Source organism: Vipera berus (assembly GCF_964194415.1).
Source record: "Vipera berus genome assembly, chromosome: W".
Lineage (NCBI taxonomy): Eukaryota > Metazoa > Chordata > Lepidosauria > Squamata > Viperidae > Vipera > Vipera berus.
This window is the reverse complement of record NC_138210.1, coordinates 73772709-73796110: the sequence shown is the minus strand read 5'-3', so window position 1 is coordinate 73796110 and position 23402 is coordinate 73772709. Positions and strand designations below refer to the sequence as shown.

At 47.2% G+C, this 23402-nt stretch overlaps 1 protein-coding gene across 1 annotated transcript; it reads left to right on the top strand.

Moving 5' to 3' along the window:
* Positions 1–986: 986 nt before the first annotated feature.
* LOC308676764 (vesicle-associated membrane protein 2) lies at positions 987–16935 on the top strand. The gene is made up of 5 exons (XM_081342785.1): positions 987–1068; positions 10234–10354; positions 13431–13589; positions 15430–15481; positions 16140–16935. Coding segments are annotated over exons 1-5 (351 nt in total). The 5' UTR covers positions 987–1066; the 3' UTR covers positions 16157–16935.
* Positions 16936–23402: the final 6467 nt, after the last annotated feature.

Genomic DNA, 23402 nt, shown 5'->3' with positions numbered 1-23402 from the left:
TCAAAATAGGTTGCTTGGCAACTGATTCATTTATGACGGTTGCATATCGTGGGGTTGTGTGATCCCCATTTAGAATATAATAGAGCTGGAAGGGACCTTGTAGATCATCTAGTCCAGCCCCCTGCTCAAGCAGGAGAACCTATACCATCTCAGACAAATGATTGTCTAGCCTCTTCTTAAAAATCTCCAGTGATGGAGCACCCACAATTTCAGGTGGCAAGCTGTTCCACTGGTTAATTGTCCTCACCGTCAGGAAGTTTCTCCTTAATTCCAAATTGTTTCTCTCTGAACAGTTTGACCTGATAAGCAAAGTTAATAGGGGAAGCGAAAGTCATTTAACAATCATCTTACTAAACAACTGCAGTGATTCACTTAATCAATCAATGAATCAATGGGAAAAGAGCTAGAAGGGACCTTGGAGGTCATCTAGTCCAGCCCCCTGCTCAAGCAGAAGAACCTATATCATTTCAATGAATCAATGAGAATAGAGCTGGAAGGGACCTTGGAGGTCATCTAGTCCAGCCCCCTGCTCAAGCAGAAGAACCTATATCATTTCAATCAATCAGAATAGAAGCTGGAAGGGACCTTGGAGGTCTTCTAGTCCAGCCCCCTGCTCAAGCAGGAGAACCTGTACCATTTCAATCAATCAATCAAGGGTATCAGTGAATCAATCAGAATAGAAGCTGGAAGGGACCTTGGAGGTCTTCTAGTCCAGCCCCCTGCTCAAGCAGGAGAGCGTAGGCCATTTCAGACAATGAGGATTTCTTCCCCCCCCACCCCTCCACTTGGGAGGTTACTGCCAGGTTTGGAGTGGATTTTACAGAAATTTTAGAGTGCTTCCCTTCGCTTCTCCACTCAGAAAAGGAGTGAAAAGGATCCCCACCAAGATGGCGGCCTCCTTCTCCCTCCTCTCCTTTCTCCCCCCCTCCCCTCTCTGAAATGCCCGGATGTGACAGCTCGGCGGCCATTTTGCTGCCTCTGCCGAAGCCAGCAGCTTCATTCGGGGAGCGCGAGCCTCGCAGCCGCCGCCGCCACTGACCGCCCGCCACAGCCCGCGTCCTCCGAGATGTAAGTAGCGTCCGATGCAAGGCGGGCACCGGTGTGCAATGCTCCCCGGCTTGCATAAAGGCAGGTGCACGCAAGAGAGCTTGCATAAAGGCAGGTGCACACCATTATCTCCGCCGCGCGGCTCAGCCGCCCACCTGCAATGGTGGTGGTGGGGATGGTGGGGATGGTAGGGAGGGTCGCGTGTTTTTTTTTTGTTTTTTTGCTTCCCTAGATGGGGGAAGGGTCGTTGCAAGGAGGTGGACGGCGTGCACGGCTCCCCGACTTGCATTGGACCGGGTGCATAGGCGAGCGGCTCTCCCACGCATTTTTCTGGTTTTGGCCTGGGGGGGGGCTTTTGGTGAAGGGCGTGAATGAGGAGGGGGCTAGCGAGAGATAAATACATAAAGCAACCTCGCTGCCCCCCTTTTTTGATGCAATTGGATGCCTCCTCCTTGATCTCTTGTTTCCCCCCCCCGTCCAATAGTCCGAGGGTGATGAAAAAAGGAGGGGTTCAGATCTAAGGGGGGGTGCTGCGTTCATGCACCCCATCCCCAAATAAAAAAACACAAGGGGGGACATGGCTTTAAGCTCTCTCTCTTCCTCCCCCCCCACCGGATCGCCGTCGCAAGAACCCAATGAATAAACAGCTGCCCCCCTAAAATGGAGGGTCCTTTTAAACATTCCTCCTCCCCCCAAAATCTTGAAAACCGGGGAGATGACCCTTTCCAACGCCCCCCACCCGCCTGGGGTGAAGAAAAAAAAAACACCCTATAGGTAATATTGCACTTTAAAAAAATTATTCATTCCTTCCCAGGAATAAATGAGGTCATCTTGCACGCTCCGTCTTTTCTTTTGCAAACGTGCAAAAAGAGGCGGGGGCTAGAAAGGGGAGGGGGGGGAAGGCGATGCTGCCTTTTGAATGCAAAATGCCATTTTTTTTGCATTTAAGGTTTTTAGAGGGTTCCCCACCACCACCACCACCACCCCGCCGCCTTTGATCTAGGGTGGAGATCAAGGCGTGCAATTTAATTGCACCCCTCCCGTTGTAATTCACACATCCGTACGTGTGCATGCCTGTATGCATCTATATATGGAGGGTCGTCTGGCTCTCATTTGTGCAAATTAACCGGGGGGGGCGGGTCATCGGCACCTGCCGAGCAAACAGCCCCCCCAAAAGGGTGGAGAGGATCAAAAGCAGGAAAAAAAGCAGTATTTACGCCTATTTTGCATACAGGTGGAAAGTGGGGGGGCTGTAAAAATGCCTTTTCTTTCCCCCCTGGGAATGGCAAATGGTGAAAATTTGGGGGGGCGGGTATATACATTTGCAATAACACCTCTATTTCGAGCGGCCAGGAGTGAACAAAAGGTCTGATGTGAAAGGATGGGGCACCAAGAGGTGATTTTATTATTGTTGTTGTTGTTATTATTATTATTGGGTGGTGCCTCTAAGACAGTCGCAGCCTCCCTTCTCCCCTTTTGGAGTATTTTTAGATTTTGCAAACGGGCAGATGGAGGATGCTAAAAATATATAAAAAAACCTCCCTTTCCTCCTCCCCCCCCGCTATGGTTTTTCGATGCAGTTTGTTTGTTTATTTTCCAAAGTTTGGGGTGGGTGGGATGACAGCCATCCTGTTTTGGCTTCTCAATCCCCCCCTGGCTGGGTGGGATTGCTCCGTTAAGGATGCAAAAAACAAAAACAACCCCAAAAAATGGAATTTGCAAAGGGATGAAAGTGCATTGGTGCGAGCGGTTGGGGAGTGGAAGATGGGTAGAGGGGTGATGCAGAGAAAATAATAATAATAGGTGTTTTGCCCCTGCCTAAAATGCAGGGAAAGGCAGAGTCCGGGGCGGGGGGGGGAGGAGACATTTTATGGGGCTTGCTATTCAGCTGGGAATGACGGTTTTTAACATCTGGATGGCACCGAATTGGCGATTGGAAAGGAAGTGAGAAAGCAGAGAAGCCATATTTTATTGGTGCTCCAAAACCTTGGCCATTATAAGATGGGTGGACTGGCTGGGGAATTCTGGGAATTGAAGTCCACCCCGTCTTAAAAATAGCCCTGATTGAAAATTGCATGCTTGGGAGGCGGAATAAATAGGAATGCTCCTTCTAAGTTTGTAAAGATGCTCCTGGGATCGTGCAGAGCGCCACCGAGGTCTGGTGGGGGAAAAAAAATAAAGCCACAGACCTCTTGGGAAATAATATGTAGGAAATGGCTGTTCCGTGATTGCGATCCGGGAATGCACACATGGAACAGAAGCATCGCCGTTTGAATAGAAGGTTTAAAAAAAAAAAGCCAAAATCTGACAATATTCGTGATTATCAGATGGGATTTAAGGGCCTCGTATCTCTTTAACCTGTTGCGATAAGCTGTTTTTTTTGTCATTATTATTATTTTCTAACAAGGGGATTGAGTGGAAAGACTGCATAGAATAAACACCAGCGGCTTCCTGCAGCTGCTGAATCATCATGGGCAAAAAAAAAATAAAAATCAGAAATATTCCGTTCGTTCTTCCTCGCAATCGTATCGCAACTCCCCCTCCCCTTTTTTTTAAAGGCCACTTTTATTCATTTTAATTCATTGAATTGATCTGCCCACCCGTCTCGCCACGTCAAGAAAGGAAAGCCCGTGCCCTAATTTCGTTTTTGTTTTTCGTTTCAAAAATTTTTTTTCCCATGCCTTTCTGTAGTAATCCCAGTTCTTTTCCTTGCAAAGAGTGGTTTTTATTAGCAATTCCCTCCCCCCCCCAAAAAAAATCCTGGGACCCTTTTTTTGCACCTTCCATCCGTGTTTTGCTCCGTGTGATCCATATTTCCATCCTTAGGAAGATCCGGCACCTTCAAATTGCAAAGCTGTGATTTGAGACAGGGAGGTTTATAAATAATCGCAAAACCTTGAATTGGAAGGAAGTTGTGATCTAACAGGCGGTTGAGGTTAGAAAGCTTAATAAAAAAAAAACCCCAGAAAACTCTCGTTTTACAATCCTTCTTTCCTTCCTCTCTTTAAAAAAAAACATCATATACCAGCTGGGAGAAAGCTACAATAATGTAAATTTTTCCCCCTCTCCCCCCCCCTTTTGTCGGTGGGATTCGAATTCGCAATCTCCGTGGGTGGATCTGATTTAAATCTGGGCCGACAGCCGGATCTGCAGAGGGCAGAGTGGCTGATAGCCTGAACAAAGCCTCTTGTTACAGAGCGCTAAGCCAGTTGAACTGCAGCCTGGTGATTCTTCTCCATTGTTTCTGCTTTTGCAGACAATGAGTTGCATTCTTGGTGGGCTGTGTCATACTCACAATGGTTCGGCCTTATATATAGAATAACCGCTGGATCAGTGTGACTCAACCTCAGTGAGTTTAAGACGGGTGGACTTCAACTCCCAGAATTCCCTAGCCAGCTGGCTAGGGAATTCTGGGAGTTGAAGTCCACCTGTTTTAAACTCAGGTTGAGAAAATGCAAAAAATGAATTGCTTCTTAATCCGGCTTGGTTTGCTCGCCTCTTAAGACTCAGCCACTCACCTTGGAGACTCTGAGATAACTTTGAGTCTTTTCTCTCTTCTTGGTCTTCCTTTGTTTCTGTTTATTTCCCACGAATAATAAAAATCCAGATTTTTTATTATTATTATTATTATTATTATTATTATTATTATTATTATTATTATTATTATTATTATTATTATTATTATTATTATTATTATTATTGCTTGCTTGCCACCCTTGAATGTGTGTGTTGCTTTCTCTGCAGTTGTGTTCATTGTTCAGTGGGCAATTGGTGTTGTGTCTGTCTCCATACAACAAGCCGATATCTGAATTTATTTTTATTTATTTGTGTGTGTGTGTGTGTGGATAGATAGGTAGATAGATAGATAGATAGATAGATGATAGATAGATAGATGATAGATAGATAGATAGATAGATAGATAGATAGATAGATAGATAGATAGATAGATAGATAGATAGATAATTGGTGCTGTGTCTGTCTCCATACAACAAGCCGATATCTGAATTTATTTTTATTTATTTGTGTGTGTGTGTGTGTGGATAGATAGGTAGATAGATAGATAGATGATAGATAGATAGATGATAGATAGATAGATAGATAGATAGATAATTGGTGCTGTGTCTGTCTCCATACAACAAGCCGATATCTGAATTTATTTTTATTTATTTATGTGTGTGTGTGTGTGTGGATAGATAGATAGATAGATAGATAGATAGATAGATAGATAGATAGATAGATAGATAGATAGATGATAGATAGATAGATGATAGATAGATAGATGATAGATAGATAGATAGAGACAGATAGATAGAGATAGATAGAGATAGATAGAGATAGAGATATAGACCGACACAGAGAGAGAGAGAGAGATCTACATTTATATAGATCAATTTTTTTCCCCTTAGGAAATATTTTTTGGTACCATGCCTGCTCTGGAAATATTTATGAATGAATATTTGCTACCCTGAATTAACGCTTTTACAGGGTCATAAAAAGAGAGCTTCTTTATTTGTTTGTTTTTATCCTGCTTTATTATTTTTTTACAAATAACGCCAGGCAGGAGATATGTGTCTAATATTTTCTTGGCAAATGGACGGCTCTGTTCGAAGCCCAGCTTGTTATTGGCGAGTCTGCTTCTTTTTAAAATGTGCATTTTAACACGTTTAAAGCTTTTGCTTCCTGTTTTTGGGATTTGAGTGGCTGGGATTTTTATTTATTCATTTATTTTTTGCATGCCCATCGGAGCCACAACAAGCAGCAGTAAATAGATTTGTATCCTAATATATATTTAGCCCTCAGATCATCAATAAAATTAGGAATGACTGTAAATAGCCAGCCAGTTCTTGAATATAAATGAGAGATTTCTGGCTGTTCAATGCAGAGCCCCCTATCTGTATAAAGGTATAGATTTATTTGATAGTGGTTTCCTAACGTGGTTACTTCTGGCAATTTCATTCCACAGCCTGGGAAAAGAGCTGGTTTATTTGAAAACGGAAGGATGGTGCTTCAAATGCATTGAACTAAACCAGTGGGCGCTCCATCCTTGGGAGTTTTTAAGAAGAGGCGAGATAGTCATCTGAAATGGTATAGGTTCTCCTGATTGAGTGGGGGGCTAGACTAGAAGACCTCCAAGGTCCCTTCCAGCTTCTATTCTATTCTATTCCTATCCCTATTCCGCTCTATTTCTATATTCTATTCTATTCTATTTGTAATTCTATTCTGTTGCGTTCTATTTATTCTATTCTATTTGTTATTCTATTCTATTCTATTCCGCTCTATTTCTATATTCTATTCTATTTGTAATTCTATTCTGTTGCATTCTATTTATTCTATTCTATTTGTTATACTATTCTATTCTATTCTATTCTATTCTATTCTATTCTATTCTATTCTATTCTATTCTATTCTATTCTATTCTATTCTATTCCACTCTATTCCGCTCTATTTCTATATTCTGTTCTATTTGTAATTCTATTCTGTTGCGTTCTATTCTATTCTATTCTATTTGTTATTCTATTCCATTCCATTCCATTCTGCTCTATTCTGCTCTATTTCTATATTCTATTTTATTCTATTTGTAATTCTATTCTGTTGTGTTCTATTTATTCTATTCTATTTGTTATTCCATTCCATTCCATTCTGCTCTATTCTGCTCTATTTCTATATTCTATTCTATTCTATTTGTAATTCTATTCTATTGTGTTCTATTTATTCTATTCTATTCTATTTGTAATTCTATTCCATTCCACTCCACTCCACTCCACCCCATCTTATCCCATCCCATCCCTTCCTCGGTTTGCATGGTGAGGACTAGTAACCTGAGCAGTTTTTACAAAAGAGGAGAGAGCTTTGCAAGCGGCCGGGGTTTAAATGCTTACATTCTCTGCATTGCTTTGGGCTTCCTAGCAAGTCCTTGGTAGCATCTGGAAGGGTTGGTCCGGATGGTGTTGCTTATTAGGGGGGGCGATGTGCATGCGAGTCTCGGGATCAGAGCTGTCGGCGATGTCACGGTGGGGACCTCGTGCTCCAATCCTGCTCTGAGCATCCTTAGTCATCCTTGAACAGAAGCATTGAAATCCTGCCGCGTTCCCAGAAGTGGCCACTGAGTCATCCTGTTGGTTGCAGGAAGGTTGACAGCAAACTCAACCTGGAGGGGATCCGGATCCATCTGGGGAGTGGGGGGTGGTGGCTGGAGGAAGGCAGATCATGCCCTTTTTTGTAAATTATTGGGGTGGGTGGGGAAAAACCCCTGCCAGCTTTCGTCCTTCTGAAAATAATAATAGAATGGAATGGAATGGGAATAGGAATAGGAATAGGGATAGAAAAGGAACAGAATAAAAAAGGAATAGAATAGAATAAAATAAAATGGAATAAAATAGAAGAACAGAACAGAACAGAACAGAACAGAATAGAATAGAATAGAATAGAATAGAATAGAATAGAATAGAATAGAATAGAATAGAATAGAATAGAATAGAATAGGACCTTGGAGGTCTTCTAGTCCAGCCCCCTGCTCAAACAAGAGAACCTACACCATCTCAGACAATTCATTTTGGGGAGAAACCCCTGAAGTTGCTGTGTGAAGAGTTGGTACATTTCCAACATCTCTCTCCCTGTCTTTGTTATTGTTGTTGTTATTATCATTATTATCATTATCATTGATCATCTCACAGTCAGCCAGATGTTGAGACTGGATTTGGCATTTTTGTCTACCTATCGAATCCTTACCAAGGACCTGGGATAGGCAGATGTGGATGTTTGATGGTATTACAGATCTCGTCACAGGATGGAAGCCGTTCCTAGTAAGGCCGCCTTTTGCAATTGACTAATGGCGAATTTGTCAATGCCGATGATGGTGTTCAAGTGGTGCTCCAGTTGTTTTGGGATGGCACCCAAGGCCCCTATGACTATTGGTACCACCCTTGCTTGCCTTTGCCACAGTCTTTCTATTATTATTATTATTATTATTATTATTATTATTATTATTATTATTATTATTATTATTATTATTATTATTATTATTGATGAAGTTGCTTGGATGAGCAGCAAGACATCTCAGATTAACAAATTCTGGTCCAGTTGCCGTAACTCCCAACATTTTAGTTATTTTTGGCCTGGATGATTGAGTCTGTTTGGCAAATATTTCTGAAAATAAAGGATTTCTGAGCCGCCGTTTGCATCTGCTAGAAAGAATTCGGCTTCGGTGCTAAAAACCCGGCTTCCTTTTATGAAATGGGAGCAAAATTCTACAAGTCTGAATGTAACCTATTATCTATCCAATACAGGTAGTCCTTGACGTACGACAATTAATAAGCCCAAAATTTCTGTTGTCAAGCGAGGCTTTTGTTAAGTGAGTTTCACCCCATTTTTACGACCTTTCTTGCCGCTGCCGTTAAGCGGATCACTGCAGTTTTGTTAAGGGAGTGACACTGTTGTTAAGTGAGCCTGGCTCCCCCCCCCCTTGACTTTGCTTGTCAGAAGGTCGTAAAAGGGGATCAGGGCACGTTGCGACCATCATAAGTGTGAAAAAAGGTCATGTCATTTTTTTCACTGCCATTGTAACTTTGAACGGTCACTAAAGTCCTCAAGTCATCAAAGGGACATAGTTCCCTCACGCTTGCTGAGGAATTCTGGGAGTTGAAGTCCACAAGTCATCAAAGGGTCATAGTTCCCTGATGCTGGCTGAGGAATTCTGGGAGTTGAAGTCCACAAGTCATCAAAGGGTCATAGTTCCCTCACGCTGGCTGAGGAATTCTGGGAGTTGAAGTCCACAAGTCATCAAAGGGTCATAGTTCCCTCACGCTGGCTGAGGAATTCTGGGAGTCCACAAGTCATCAAAGGATCATAGTTCCCTCACGCTGGCTGAGGAATTCTGGGAGTTGAAGTCCACAAGTCATCAAAGGGCCAAGTTTGAAGACTCCTGTTCCACACTCTGATTCCAAGCCCTTGGGGCATCTTGTCACCTAACGAAGATATTTCCAATTTTCTTTTGATCATGTAGAGACGGCTACTACAACTGCACTACTACTTTACTATTAATCTCGGTTTGTTAATCCCTTTCCAGGGATTAAGTCTAAAGCTCTTTTTCTTAACGCCATCCCTCTAATTACACAGCTATTCCCGCTCCTGTCTGAACGGGGCCCTTTTATACAGCTGAAACTCTCAAAGGCAAGCTAGGCCTATATATTTTAAGGAAGCACTTCCAAAACGAGAAGAAATTTCACATTACGCCTTTAAAATCACTAGCATAAAAGTGGGGGCGGTTTGAAGGGAGGGTGGGAGAAAGCTGGGGAATTCTGGGAGTCGAAGTCCACTCATCTTAAAGCAGGCTGGCTGGGGAATTCTGGGAGTCGAAGTCCGTCCATCTTAAAGCAGGCTGGCTGGGGAATTCTGGGGGTCGAAGTCCGTCCATCTTAAAGCAGGCTGGCTGGGGAATTCTGGGTGTCAAAGGCCATGTATCTAAAAGTATGATGGCCAGGGAATTCTGGGAGTTGACATCTACCCATCTTAAAGCATAATGTTTGGGCAGTTCTGGGAATTGTAGCCCACCCATCTTAAAGCAGGCTGTCTAGGGAATTCTGGGTGTCAAAGGCCATGTATCTTAAAGTATGATGGCTGGGGAATTCTGGGAGTTGACATCTACCCGTCTTAAAGCATAATGTCTGGGCAGTTCTGGGAATTGAAGCCCACCCATCTTAAAGCAGGCTGTCTAGGGAATTCTGGGAGTTGAAGTCCACTCATCTAGCCCCAAATTCGGGGTCCGATCGGGGATTTGAACCAGCCCTGCCTGTTCCCATTCACAAGAAGGGCTCCAAAGACTTTCTTAGGCCTGCACCTCTTCTTCCCAAACTCGCCGATGCCTAGATGGGTGGCCTTCGCCTCCCAGAATCCTCAGCAGTGACCAGCTGGCTGGGGGATTCTGGGACCTTAAGAACAAGGCTTAGTTAGATAGGTAATTCTTGCCTATGAATTTTTTGTTGAGGTCGGATTAGCGAGAAACAGTTGCAACGAATGGATCCCAACCCAGGTGGGTTTCTCCAGATTCAGGTGGGGTTCTTTGTACCTGTAGGGAAGGGGTCTTGCAAAGCCCACAGCACCCCCCTCTTTGTTTTTAAGCTGCCCCGTGTGTGTCTGTGTGTGTGTGTGGTGTGTGAGAAAAAAAATCACACCCTCGTCTTCTTTCAGGTCGGCTAATGCTGCTGTACCACCCGCGGCTGCCGGAGGAGAGGCCGGGGGTCCTCCCGCCCCACCGCCCAACCTCACCAGCAACCGGAGGCTCCAGCAAACCCAGGCTCAAGTGGATGAGGTGAGGATTCTGGGACCTGAAGTCCCTGCTAGGGGAGGGGAACATGGCTCCCGAGGTGTGTGTGTGGGGGGGTTGGACATCTTGTGCCCCTCTTTGCGAGGGGTGCCGAAAGCGCACGGTCCCGAGAAGACACCCCCCCCAAACAGGTAATAAAATGTATTTATTTTTATTTTTGATTTTTTATTCAAGGTATGTGCCTCCTGTCCCGCTCACAAATGGCTACGTTTGTGTTCATTTATATCCCGCCTTTATTACTGTTTTGTAGACAACTCAAGATGGAGGACGGATAATTCTCTAAAGCCTGAATGCTATCTAAATCAACTGTTTAGTTTCATTCTTATTTGGTCTGCAACGACAGCCCTGCGAGGTGGGTTGGTCAGAGATAGAGGGACCGGCCTGTGGTCGCCCAGCTGGCCTTTCATGCCTAAGGCGGGACTAGAACTCGCCATCTCCTGGTGATTGGCTCAAAGTCCTCCAGTTGGCTTTCATGCCTAAGGCGGGACTAGAACTTGCCGTCTCCTGGTAATTGGCTCAGAGTCACCCAGACGGCTTTTGTGCCTAAGGCGGGACTAGAACTCACCATCTCCTGGTGATTGGCTCAGAGTCACCCAGACGGCTTTCGTGCCTAAGGCAGGACTAGAACTCACCATCTCCTGGTGATTGGCTCAAAGTCACCCATTGGGCTTTCGTGCCTAAGGCGGGACTAGAACTCACCATCTCCCAGTGATTGGCTCAAAGTCACCCAGACGGCTTTCATGCCTAAAGCGGGACTAGAACTCACTGTCTCCTGGTGATTGGCTCAAAGTCACCCAGCTGACCTTTCCCGCCTAAGTCAGTAACCCAGGTTGTTACGCAATTCCGGCCTCCCCGTTGACTTTGCTTGTCAGACCGTCGCAAAAGGGGATCACGTGACCTTGGGAGGCAGCAACCGTCATAAGCATGAACCAGTCGCCAGGGGAATTTGAATTTTGATCACGCGACCGTGGGGGAAGGCTGCAAAGGTCGTAACTGTGAAAAAAACCGTCCTCTTTTTTCCAGTGCCGTCGTAACTTTGAAACGCTCACTAAATGGAACTGCTGTAAGTCGAGGACTTACCTGTCCTGCAACAGTTGGCAGAAGGTCTAAATAAGGTTTCAACCTGGCCCTCAGTGGTGCCGGGCGGTGGGCTCACACACTTCCAAATCTATAAAACAAAACCGAGATTGAAATTGAGCCTGATTTAATTTCAGCTAAGACTGTACACGAAAAGCCCCACCCCACCCCCCAAAAAAATTAAACAGCAATAATATAATAACTCCTCCATCTGATAGGTAACCTTTTCCCCTCGTTCTCCCGTGACCTCCCGGCTAGACTACTGCAACGCTCTCTACATGGGGCTGCCCTTGAGGACCACTCGGAGGCTTCAACTGGTGCAGAATGCAGCCGCGTGGGTTGTGATGGGGGTTTCCTGATACTCCCATGTAACACCTTTTCTCCGCGAGCTGCATTGGCTTCCGGTTGCCCTCCGGGTGAGATTCAAGGTGCTGGTAATGACCTATAAAGCCCTAAATGGCTTGGGTCCGGATTATCTAAGGGAACACCTGCTGCCGGCATCAACTTCCCATCGTCCTGTGCGCTTCTCAGGGTGCCGCCGGTTAAGGAATGCCGGCGGGTTATTCCCAGGGGAAGAGCGTTCTCTGTGGGCGCGCCGGCCCTATGGAACCAACTTCCCACGGAACCTAGGACTGCCCCCGACCTTCGTTCATTTCGCCGGGACCTGAAAACCTGGCTCTTCGAGCTGTCTGGCCCAGACTGAGGGGTTTTAATTTTAATTGGGTTTTAGTTTTAAATTTCGGGGACTTGAATTAATTAATTGTTTTAACTGATTTTAATTTTTGTATGTTATGCTTTTAATTTTCCCTGTAAACCGCCCTGAGTCCTACGGGAATAGGGCGGTATATAAATTTAATAAAATAAAAATAAAATAAATATTGTCTCCTGAAAATTAAGTCCCACCTGCCAGTAAGCCAAAATTGGAATATTCAATCAGGATAGAGCTGAAAGGGACCTTGGAGGTCTTCTAGTCCAGCCCTCTGCTGAAGCGGGAGAACCTGTAACATCTCAGACAGGTGACTGTCCAGTCTCTTCTTAAAAACCTCCAGTGATGGAGCGCCCACGACCTCTGGAGGCAAGTTGTTCCACTGGTTAATTGTCCTCACTGTCAGGAAGTTTCTCCTTAGTTCCAGATTCTTGGAAGCCAGGTGACCACTGCGTGTCAATCTTCTCGAATTCTGTGGGGTCCTTGGTGCCCTCTCTGAGCTTGGCAGTTCCCTTGCAGACGTTTCAGGACCCGACTAGGGAACATCAGCAGGTCTAGAAAGGATTGGGGTTTGCAAGAGGGGAGGAGGAAGAGTAGGAGGTCTGTGGGGTCCTTTATGTTATAGATGACTTCTGGGTTTGTGCCTGTAGCGCATGGCCGCGGGAGAGCGGACCTCCGCTACCCATGGCTAGTTTCGCTCTGCCAGGGAGACCCTAGATGGGTCCAAAGTCACCCCAAAGAGGTGACCGTGAATGAGGGGGGCGACCTGCTGATCATGGTCGCTTTGTTTGACCCGGGGGGAGCCCTCCGACCCAACAGGAGAAAGGCTAGCGTGAGATCAGGGTCTAGCCCAAGTTACTTGCAGCCGGAGTCCCAGAGCACGAACCCAAACATCGGTGAACAGCGTGCTTGGAATTGGTGAGAGTATTGATCTTCTTTGTTCTCTCTACTAATTGAATCCTGGAGAAAGATCCCCAAAGCAAGAAAAACCTCCAGAAGTGAAGGGAGGGGACTATGTCCCCATCCCCTTGTAGACAGAAGCGGCCAATTAATATTAAGGAGAAAAGAGAGATGCTAAAATTCGATTGAGAAATGTCTTTTTTAATGTTATTTACTCTTCCATTGTGTTTATCCCAGTTGGTAGCTTACCTCTTGGTCTCCTGTCAGTCTCGGGGTTAACACTCCGCTCTTCTCTCGGCTTCGGCACCTGCTTCGTGGTTCTTGTGCTGCCTTCTGCTACGTCGCTCACCTCCCCGGCGTCTCTCTCTTTCCCTCCAGGTCGTGGACATCATGCGAGTGAACGTAGATAAGGTCCTCGAGAGAGATCAGAAGCTTTCGGAGCTGGACGACCGTGCCGATGCCCTTCAAGCCGGAGCATCCCAATTCGAAACCAGCGCCGCCAAGCTTAAGCGCAAATACTGGTGGAAGAACCTAAAGGTAGGATGGGGGTGGGTGGGGAATGACGCTCCTCGCCCGCAAACCTTGTTCTTCGGTGAAGACCTCTGAGGTTAAAGAGATTGTAATAGGATCATAGATTCAGAGCTGGAAGGGACCTTGGAGGTCATCTAGAACCCCCTGCTTGAGCAAGATCCCCTTACTCCATTTCAGACAAGTGGCTATCCAGTCTCTTCTTAAAAACCTCCAGTGATGGAACACCCACAACCTCTGACGGCAAGCTATTCCACTGGGTAATAGTCCTCATTGTTAAGAAGTTTCTCCTTAATGCCAGGTTCTTGGAAGCGACCACCAGATAAGACTATTCAATTAAATAAATGGAAGCCTGGACTTTTTGAGTTTAAAGGACCTTGCATCACTCCTCTAGGGAATAACAGATTCGGAAGGGACCTTGTAGGTCTTCTAGTCCAACCCCCCTGCTCAAACAAGAGACTCTAGACCAGGGGTAGGCCACCTTGGCTCTTTTGTGCCTTGTGGACTTCAACTCCCAGAATTCCTCAGCCAGCGTGAAGTCCGCAAGCCATCAAAGGGCCATGTTTGAAGACCCCTGCTTGTGGACTTCAAGAATTCTGGGAGTTGAAGTCCACAAATCATAAAAGGGCCAAGTTTGAAGACCCCTGGATTAATTGTTCTCCCTGTTTGAGCTTCTCCCGGCAATGGATCAGACAGAAAATCCCCACTCGATTCTTTTAAAATTCAGTGCAAAAAAAGAAAGAAAAAAAGAAATCTTCTCGAAGCGATCAGAGAGAAATACGGGTGAAAAAAGGAACACCTGTGCATAGAAGGTTTGGGGAAGAGATCCCAGGATTTGGCTGGATTTAAAAATGGGAAGAGGATGTTCGGTGGGGGGGGGAGGCACGCTGGCTTTTGGCAGGAATTCTGGTCTCCCTCCATGATCTCTGCGATTACCTGGATCTGTTTGATACCCAGTTTCCCAGGTGGTCCGTCGGGGCCTTCTGGTGATCATCTGCATAGAATCAGGTTTGGGAAGAGTGTGAACTTGATGAGTACCCCCCCCCCCTTGAAAGCAGGCCCAGCCACAGGGTCCTGGCAATCTTCTGGATATATGTAGCGACAGTCTTCTGGGTTCTCTAGCAGTCGATCTCAATTGGAACGACTCGAAGCTGGCCGGACTACAACTCCCAGAATTCCCCAGCCAGCATATCAGTTTCCTACTTAATTGCCATGCCATCCAGCCCACCTTGAAACTCGTTTTCTTAATTTACCTTGTCCTGGTTTGTTGTTGTTTTTTTCCCCCCTCACTTTTGCCGCCCTCAAGATATATTACGTCGACCGGATTCCCACCCTCTACTAAGAAAGTTACCCAATTGAAAAACAATGTGATGCTTGTTCTTGTCTTCTCCGTGCTGAATTCCGGAGTAAACCCTTGCTGGCTGGGGAATTCTGGGAGTGGAAGAAAAGCTAGTTTTAGGACCCGAAAGGACTTAGGTCTGAAAAGTTCTAGGAGAGGTTTTGCTTTAGATGGGAAATTGTTCCCTTGTGGTGTCAATTGATGCAATGCAGACGTTGCCCTGTTTAGAATAGCAAAAGAGCTGGAAAGGGACTTTGGAGGTCTTCTAGTCCAGCCCCCCCCCTCCCCTCCTGCTCAAGCAGGAGACCCTATGCCATCTCAGACAGTCTCTTTTTAAAAAAACCTCCTGGGATGAACCGCCCACGATTTCCGGTGGCAAGCCGTTCCACTGGTTAATTGTCCTCCGCATTAGGACGTTTCTCCTTGATTCCAGCTTGCTTCTCTCTCTGATCAGATCCCAACCGATTTACGACCCTTCACACACCTGTCTGTCCTTCTTTCCCATGACAGATGATGATAATCCTGGGGGTGATATGCGCCATTATCTTGATCATCATCATTGGTGAGTGACCCTTTGCAAAAGACGGGGTGATGGGGAGGCAGACAGGAAAAGGGCCTTGAACGTGGCTCGGGAATTGAGCCCCATTTGGAATCCGGCTGCCGGGAGGTTGATCCGAATTATCACAAACCCCTTTGTGTCATCACTCCGTGTTGTGTGTGTGTTTTTTTTTAACCAATGCTTAAGGTCGCCGGCGATGGCAGACCGTATGGAGTTTGTTAAGAATTAGCTTTTTACTCTTAGTCCTCGACTCGCTTCAGCGACCGTTCAAAAGTTTACAACGGCACTGGGGAGTGTGTGAAAGCGACTTTACGCTTTTCACACTTAAGGACCCTTGCAGCATCTCCGGCGGAGGAGGAGGGGGGGGTGTCACGCGATCAAAATTCCGACGCTTGGCAACTGACTCGTATTTACGACGGTCGCCGCATCCCGGGCGAGTCAGGTGGTCCCCTTTTTGCGACCGTCTGACCTACAAAGTCATGGGGGAACGCCGGATTCGCTGAACAACCCTATGACTGGGGAAAAAAAAAGATGATTAAAAACGGGCCAGGCACAGGAACAACCCATTTTATGACCTAACGACTTGTTATTTTGGTCGTATGTCGAGGACTCCCTATAAAATGTCCCTTTTTTCTCCCCCCCCCCCCTTTTTCTTCGGCAGTTTACTTCAGCACCTAGTGAAACTTCACCGAGACGTTTCCCCATCCAGGAACAGCGGCCGGGAGAGGCGCAAGGGGCCAAGTCTTCCAGCGCCAGCTTCCCCTCCATATACCCCCCTCGCCCCTCCCTCCCCTCCCCCGTGTGTGTGTGTGTGAGTGTGCGTTGCGTGTGGGTGTCTTGTAAATAGCCCGATTTGTTATTTATACCTATACATATATACATATATATATACATATATATATATACATAAGATATATATATATTATATTATATTATATTTTGTCTGTTTGTAGATTTCTATCTAGACTTTCTATGTGTCGCAGAATCTCACCCCTCCGGGTTTCGCCCCCCCCCCCGCCGCCCCTTTCTCCGTGTTTTTTCAGCGTCTTTGATTTTTAATGATGAACCTTTGAGGACCAAGACTCGCCTGCCGGATTCTGCCGTCCGTATTCCCCCTTCCCCAATTCGGTGGGCTCCTGACCCCCTTCCCTTTTCCCCCCCCCCCTTCCCAGGAAACTGCCACACCGAGCGTGCCCGACCTTGGATCGTCTCTCCCCATCCCCTTTCCCTCCTCCAGATAATCGGGAATCTGAAAGATCCTTAGTAAGAAGCCGGGTGTAGTTGCGGGTACAAACCCTCCATGGTCCGGGAGAAGTTCTCCCTCTTCGGAGTCGCTTCCCCCCGTTTATTCTCTTCGGCCAGGCTGCTAGTCCTCAGTGTCTTTGCCATCTCTCCTCCCATCTTAACTTTTCTCACACACACACACACACACACACACACACACCACCCGGGCCTGCCTGGCATCTCTCCTCTTCACCTTTTATTTATTAACTTATTCGACTTATCGTACTGCCATTTTTTTTTGGCGGGTGTGTGCGTGTGTGTGTGTGTCCCGTAAGTGTCTGAGCTCGCCTGGCGTTGGGGAGTTAGCGCCGCCTTTCCCGGGGACGGTCCCGAGTGCGAATCCTCCCGCTCTCTTGCCTCCTCCGAACCACGGTGGATTTTTTACTGCCATTCACATTCTTGTTGTAGAAAATGCTTCTCTCTCTCTCTCTCTCTCTCTCTCTCTCTCTCTCTCTCTCTCTCTCTCTTTCTCTCGTGTTGTTTTGATTTTGGAACACCGGCGACACAACGAGCTTGTGATTACAATTACATTCCATCTCAAAGGAGACGAGAAGACAAGTTCCCCGCCCCCTCCCTTCTTAGGACCTGCGTTTCTTGTGATCACTGCCTCAAAACCTGTAAGGAGTTGCGTGCCTGTGTGTGTGTGTGTGTGTGTGTATGTGTACGTGTGAGTACAATAAGAGCAACGGAGGAGGAGGGAGGAGGAGTTGGTGTGTGTGTGTGTGTGTGTATGTGTGCTCCTGCCTATCTCCTTGCAGAAGAGCTTTTGCTGAACTGAAGAACAACAAAAACAAAAAATCAGCGGATTTGGCCACCGGCGGCGGAGTCGTTCTCACTTATTCTCAGAATTATTTATATCGCTCGACGCCGACGCCGCCGTTCTCTTTTCTCAACGGGGGTCCTGCTAACCCAAGAGGCAGAAGGCGGTTTAAAGCAGGAGACTGGTGCGAATGGCTGTGGATAAGAGACACTCGACACCCCCCCTTCCTCCTCCTCCTCCTCCTCCTCTTTGTGCACCCCCCCTCCCCACGTTGGCCCTGTCCAAGCCTGGCCACTTTTTCAGCTTTGCAAAAACGTCGTCGTAGTTGTGAATACTTGTGACGAGTGAGCTCCTCCTTGATTACCCCCCCCCCGTGTTGTTTTTTTTTCAGCACAAACTGCCATGTTTCCTGAGCCTGTTTATAACATCGGCTACCTGTGAGGTTGTCTTGTTTTTTTAAAAGTGGGGTTTCCCCCCCCCTTTGGGTACCCCCCTTCCCTCGCCTTCCCTCTCCTCTTCTCCCCCCCCTCTCTTTCCTCCCCAAACAGGAGGAAACAGCTGTTATCTTGCCTGTACGCAAATTGCTCCATTTTGGGGGGTCCAAGGAAACCCCCTTTTTTTTAAGAGGAAGAAGGAAGAGAACCACAGCAGACGTCTGCAAAAACATTGGGGACACGGGGGGGCGGTCCTCGGCAGGAAAAAAATGGATTTTGGGGGAGCGTGGGAAGGGAGGGGGGAGGCTGGGGAAAAAAGGGTCGAAGCGAAAGGTTTGGGACGGTCTCCTGGCTCCAAGTTTGGAGGGACGACGGAGTGAGGAGAACTTGCAACAGTTGAGCGTGGTCTTCGCTTCCATCCTCTCCTTCTCAAGCTGGGGAAGAGGGGGGGGGGGCTGGGGAGAGAAGAGTGTGTGTGTGGGGGGGGAACCCCTCGAGAAATGGAGCCCCAGGGACAGAAAGGACGCATAAGTCTTCCATATATAGTCTAGGAGAAGAGCCGTCGTCGATGGTAGAAGGGACACTGGAGCATCTTCTCAAAGCTCACCTTATTAAAAGGCGAGATTTTGGGGGGTGGGTGGGGGCCAAGCTTTGTTTGTTTGGAGGGGCTCCAATTTGGGGGGGGTGTTGGAAGAGGAAGGGAAGGCGGGTGGAGGGGGGCATAAGTCCCCCCCCCCATTGTGAGTCGATGAACAGTTGGGCAGACTTTTGCAAGGGGTTCCACACAACACACTTGGCGCTGTCCGTTGTGCTGAAATATTTTTAAAAAATGCCTTTTAATCAAAGCGACTTGGCGTGAAAAGGGGCTCCCGAAATCCTCGTAAAAATCGGTGGCTTTCTGCGCACCCCCCCCCCCAAAAAAAAAATTAAGCTGCTTTCAAGACGGGTGGACTTCCAACTTCCAGCCTACAGGTTGACACATCCAGATGGCTGGTGAATACTGGGAATTGGAAGTCCGTCCGTCTTTTTTTAAGTGGCCGAGGTTGAGAAAGAATTGGAATAGAGAAAGGTGTAAGAGATTATTATTATTATTTTATTGTTATTATTATTATTATTGGGGGGGAGGAAAAAAAAGGGGCTGCCCCTCTCCAGCTGGCCAGCAGGTGTCGCTGTGGATGCATGACTTGCCCAAGGAGATGGGAAGAAAAAAAAGAGAATTAAAAGGGAATAAAAACGGATCCCAGCCAAAGCAGACTACGGATGGGAAGGTGGTTTCCTTGAGTAACTGCCCAAGCCAGCCCTGCTCCTCAAAAGAGCAGGGAAAAGGGGAGTCAAATCCAATCTGGGATACGAGCAGGGGTTTGACTATGCTGTGAAAACAAGAAACAAAACCAAGAAATAACTCGTTGGTATTTGGAGAGGGAAAAAAAACATAAAAACCTACAATAAATAAATGTCCTGTGGAGAATGACCCAAGACTTGTCTATTTTTTTTTTCCCCCCTCTTAGGTGGATTTCTTTCGGTGCAAAGAGGGAGGGGGTGTGTGTCTCCCTGGAAATTATAGTATTTCTTTTATCCAATGCTTAATGGCGAGAGCGGTGTGAGTGACCGATCAGGCTGAAAAATGGATTTCTGTGCTTTTTATTTTTTATTTTATTTTTTTGTCTTCTGGAAATACATGATTTTAGGGGAGTTAGGCAATAAAGTTCCTTCCTTTTGCCCCTCTTCTCTTTCTTTCCTTCCTTCCGTCCCTCTTCCCTTCTTTTCCCCCCTCCCTCTCTCCTCTACCTTGATTTTTTTCCCTTCCTTCCTTCCTTCATCCCTTCCCTTCCCTTCCTCTCCCTTGACCAGTCAAAGAGTTAATTCGATGCAAGGGTTTGTTCTTAAAACGCACAGTGGCTCCCTGCTTGAATTTCCAGAGTGCCACATGGACCCTGTAGTACCCTTCTGTGTGGGGGGGGAGGGGCACCCTGTCACTCTTTTGGGCCTGCAGCATGCTCCCTTTCAGACGAGGCTGCAGCGTCTGTTTTTTTATTGCTTCGCCAAAAGCAATCTCAGAAGTGTTCCTGGCACCTCCGCCTCCTGGTTGCAAACCCCCAATTTTAACTTTTTTTTCTTGTAATTTTTTTTGGGGGGTGGGTGGGTGGGCGTATTTATGGAGAAAAGAAAGACCCGGACCTGCATGAAGGCAGAGGGAACATTTAGCGGGGGAGAGAGAGAGGAAAAAAAGGGAGAGAAAGAGAAAAAAGGAGAGGAGAGAAAGAAAAAAGGGAGAGAGAAAAAAGGAGAGGAGGGAGAGAAAGAAAGATGGAGAAAAGGAAAAAGGAGGAGGGGGCAGAAAGAAGAGAAAGAAAAAGAAGAGAGAGAGAGAGAGCGAAGCGGGGGAAAAATCCTGAATTTTACGCCTGTCTCTGGATGCTCTTTACTTCCTCTCCAAGGATAAGAATATTTTTATAGAGAGCAATTCGGACTCTTCCCTTACGATCTGTCAGACTGGCTGCCTCAAGGAATTCTGGGAGTTGAAGTCCAGAGGTCCTGTAAAGGGGCCAGAGTTACCCACCCTGGCTGCCTCAAGGAATTCTGGGAGTTGAAGTCCAGAGGTCCTGTAAAGCGGCCAGAGTTACCCACCCTGGCTGCCTCAAGGAATTCTGGGAGTTGAAGTCCAGAGGTCCTGTAAAGGGGCCAGGGTTACCCACCCTGGCTGCCTCAAGGAATTCTGGGAGTTGAAGTCCAGAGGTCCTGTAAAGGGGCCAGAGTTACCCACCCTGGCTGCCTCAAGGAATTCTGGGAGTCGAAGCCCAGAGGTCCTGTAAAGGGGCCAGAGTTACCCACCCCGTTAGAGGAAGAATATAAAGATATAATGCAGGGATGATACAAGGGTATCTTCTGCCTGCAGCAGGGGTGGTGGTGGTGGGACTAGACGACCTCTAAGGTCCCAACCCTGTGATCCTGTGTTAGACCCTTCCCCACCCACCCAGCTCTTTGTGCAAGAGCCCCCACCACACACACACACACACACACACACACACGAGGCTCAAAACTCAGCCCAGGTCACGGAGGCCGGGCACCAACTGCAGGAAGCCAAGAGCTGTTTTTCCAGTCGGCTGCAAGGAGAAAGAAGAGCCGGGCCCTGGGGTGGCTTTTTGCTATTAATAAATGCGACTCCTCTAACGACGAGGGGAACAGAGTGTCCTCACCTCCTGACCCAGCTTTTGCTGCAGAGGATTCGGCCCTCGGCTGGCATCTCGGGAGGCGAGGTTGCCGAGTGGCAGGCCTGGAGGGGCCGGCAACCCTCCACCGAGGATGGGCAAGGCCGGGTGGCACTCAAGGTGCCCGGGAAGACGGGGCGACAGAGAAGAGGACGGAGGGATGGAGGAAGGAATAATAAAGGCTCTGGAGCGCGATTGAATCCCTAAATCAAGGGTTTCTCGAGCTGAGCCGGGCGAATGCAAACCCCACTCTTTCCTAGCACTGATGGTGCTCCCTAGCTGGGTCATGAAATGTCTGCTGGAATATATCCAAGCTCAGAGAGCACCAAGGGCCACACAGTCATTGTTCTCCTCCTCCTCCTCCTCCTCCTCCTCCTCCTCCTCCTCCTCCTCTCCTATTCTGCAAACCTCCATCTCTTCTAGCACTGATGGTGTTCCCTAGTTGGGTCACGAAACGTCTGCAAGAAAACGACCAAGCTCAGAGAACTCCAAGGACCCCACAATCATCATCATCATCTTCTTCTTCTTCTTCTTCTTCTTCTTCTTCTTCTTCTTCTTCTTCTTCTTCTTCTTCTTCTTCTTCTTCTTCTTCTTCTTCTTCTTCTTCTTCTTCTTCTTCTTCTCCTTCTCCTCCTCCTCCTCCTCCTCCTCCTTGCAAACAGCCCAGCTCAGAGAGCACCAAGGACCCCACAGTCCTCCTCCCCCCCACTCCCTTCTAGCGCTGATGACGTTCCCTAGTTGGGTCACGAGAAGTCTGCAAGAAAACAGCCAAGCTCAGAGAGCACCAAGGACCCCACAGTCCTCCTCTTCCTCCTCCTCCCCCCACACTCCCTTCTAGCGCTGATTATGTTTCCTACTTGGGTCATGAAACGTCTTCAAGAAAACCACCCAGCTCAGAGAGCGCCAAGGACCCCACAGTACTTCCTTCCTTCCTTCCTTCCTTCCTTCCTTCCTTCCTTCCTTCCTTCCTTCCTTCCTCCCTTCCTTCCTTCCCTCCCTTCTAGCACTGATGGTGTTCCCTAGTTGGGTCATGAAACATTTGCAAGAAAACAACCGAGCTCAGAGAACGCCAAGGACCTCACAATCTTCCTCCTCCTCCTCCTCCTCCCTCTTCCCTCTATTCTGCGAAGCCCCCTCTCTTCTAGCACTGATGATGTTACCTAGTTGGGTCATGAAACGTCTTCAAGAAAACCACCCAGCTCAGAGAGCGCCAAGGACCCATCAGTTCTCCTCCTCCTCCTCCTCCTCCTCCTCCTCCTCCTCCTCCTCCTCCTCCTCCTCCTCCCTATCTCCTTTTCCTCCATTCTGCCATCCTCACTCTACCAGCCCTGACAACGTTACCTAGTCTGTTAATGAAACGTCTACAAGCAAAGCACCAGGCTTAGAGACACACACACACACACACACCCAGCAACCCCACAATATATCTTTTCTTTCCCCCTGCAGCAATTAGAGGATTGGATTAAAGATAATAATACCTTGCTTTAGGTTTGACAACATCTGTTCTTGGAATTGATTTCAGTCATGATGAATTGAGAAATTCTTGCGGCTGTAAAAAACAAACAAACACCTAGAAAATGCCAGGAGGAAAACAGATCAAAATGTGGGGTTTTTTTCCTCCCACATATCTTGGGAACATGTATAATCATACATAAGGAGTCCAGCCCTGCTTAGTACATTTCCTGCTCTGCTACAAAAAATAAATCACAGTTTTCCTAAGTCAGGCTGAGTCGCTGGTGACACATCCATCTTCATGCTATTTTTAACAGCGGTTTTGTTTTGACCTGCTTTGGGGATGTATTCCAGGACTCCCGTTAGAACCGGTAGATTTCCTGGTGGTCTCCTTTCCAGCATCACCCCACCCAGCTTTCAAGACACGATACAAGGTTGCAGCCAGCCCTTCACCCATGACCGCAACTGAGTCCCCAGAAATTCCGTCGCTAAGCGAGACAGTTCTAAGTGCCCCCGTTTTGCCACCCTTCTCGCCACTGTTGCTAAGTGAATCGCCGCAGTTGATAAGCCGGGAACATGACTGTTAAGTGAATCCGTCTTCCCCCTCAACTTTGCTCGTCTGAAAGTCCCCTAAGGGATTGGGGTGACACACACACACACATGGCCACTGCAAAACCGTCATAAATAGTAGTCAGTTTCCAAGTCTCCAAAGTTTGATCGTAGGGTGCTGCCAAAGGGTCGTTAAGTGTGAAAAACGGCAAGTTACTTTTTTTCAGTGCCCTCGT

Bases quoted from the DNA above. Each gene is read 5' to 3' on its own strand.
- LOC308676764 (XM_081342785.1), top strand. The intron at 10,355-13,430 runs GTGAGGATTCTG...CTTTCCCTCCAG, and splicing joins CCCAGGCTCAAGTGGATGAG to GTCGTGGACATCATGCGAGT. The intron at 13,590-15,429 runs GTAGGATGGGGG...TTCCCATGACAG, and splicing joins ACTGGTGGAAGAACCTAAAG to ATGATGATAATCCTGGGGGT.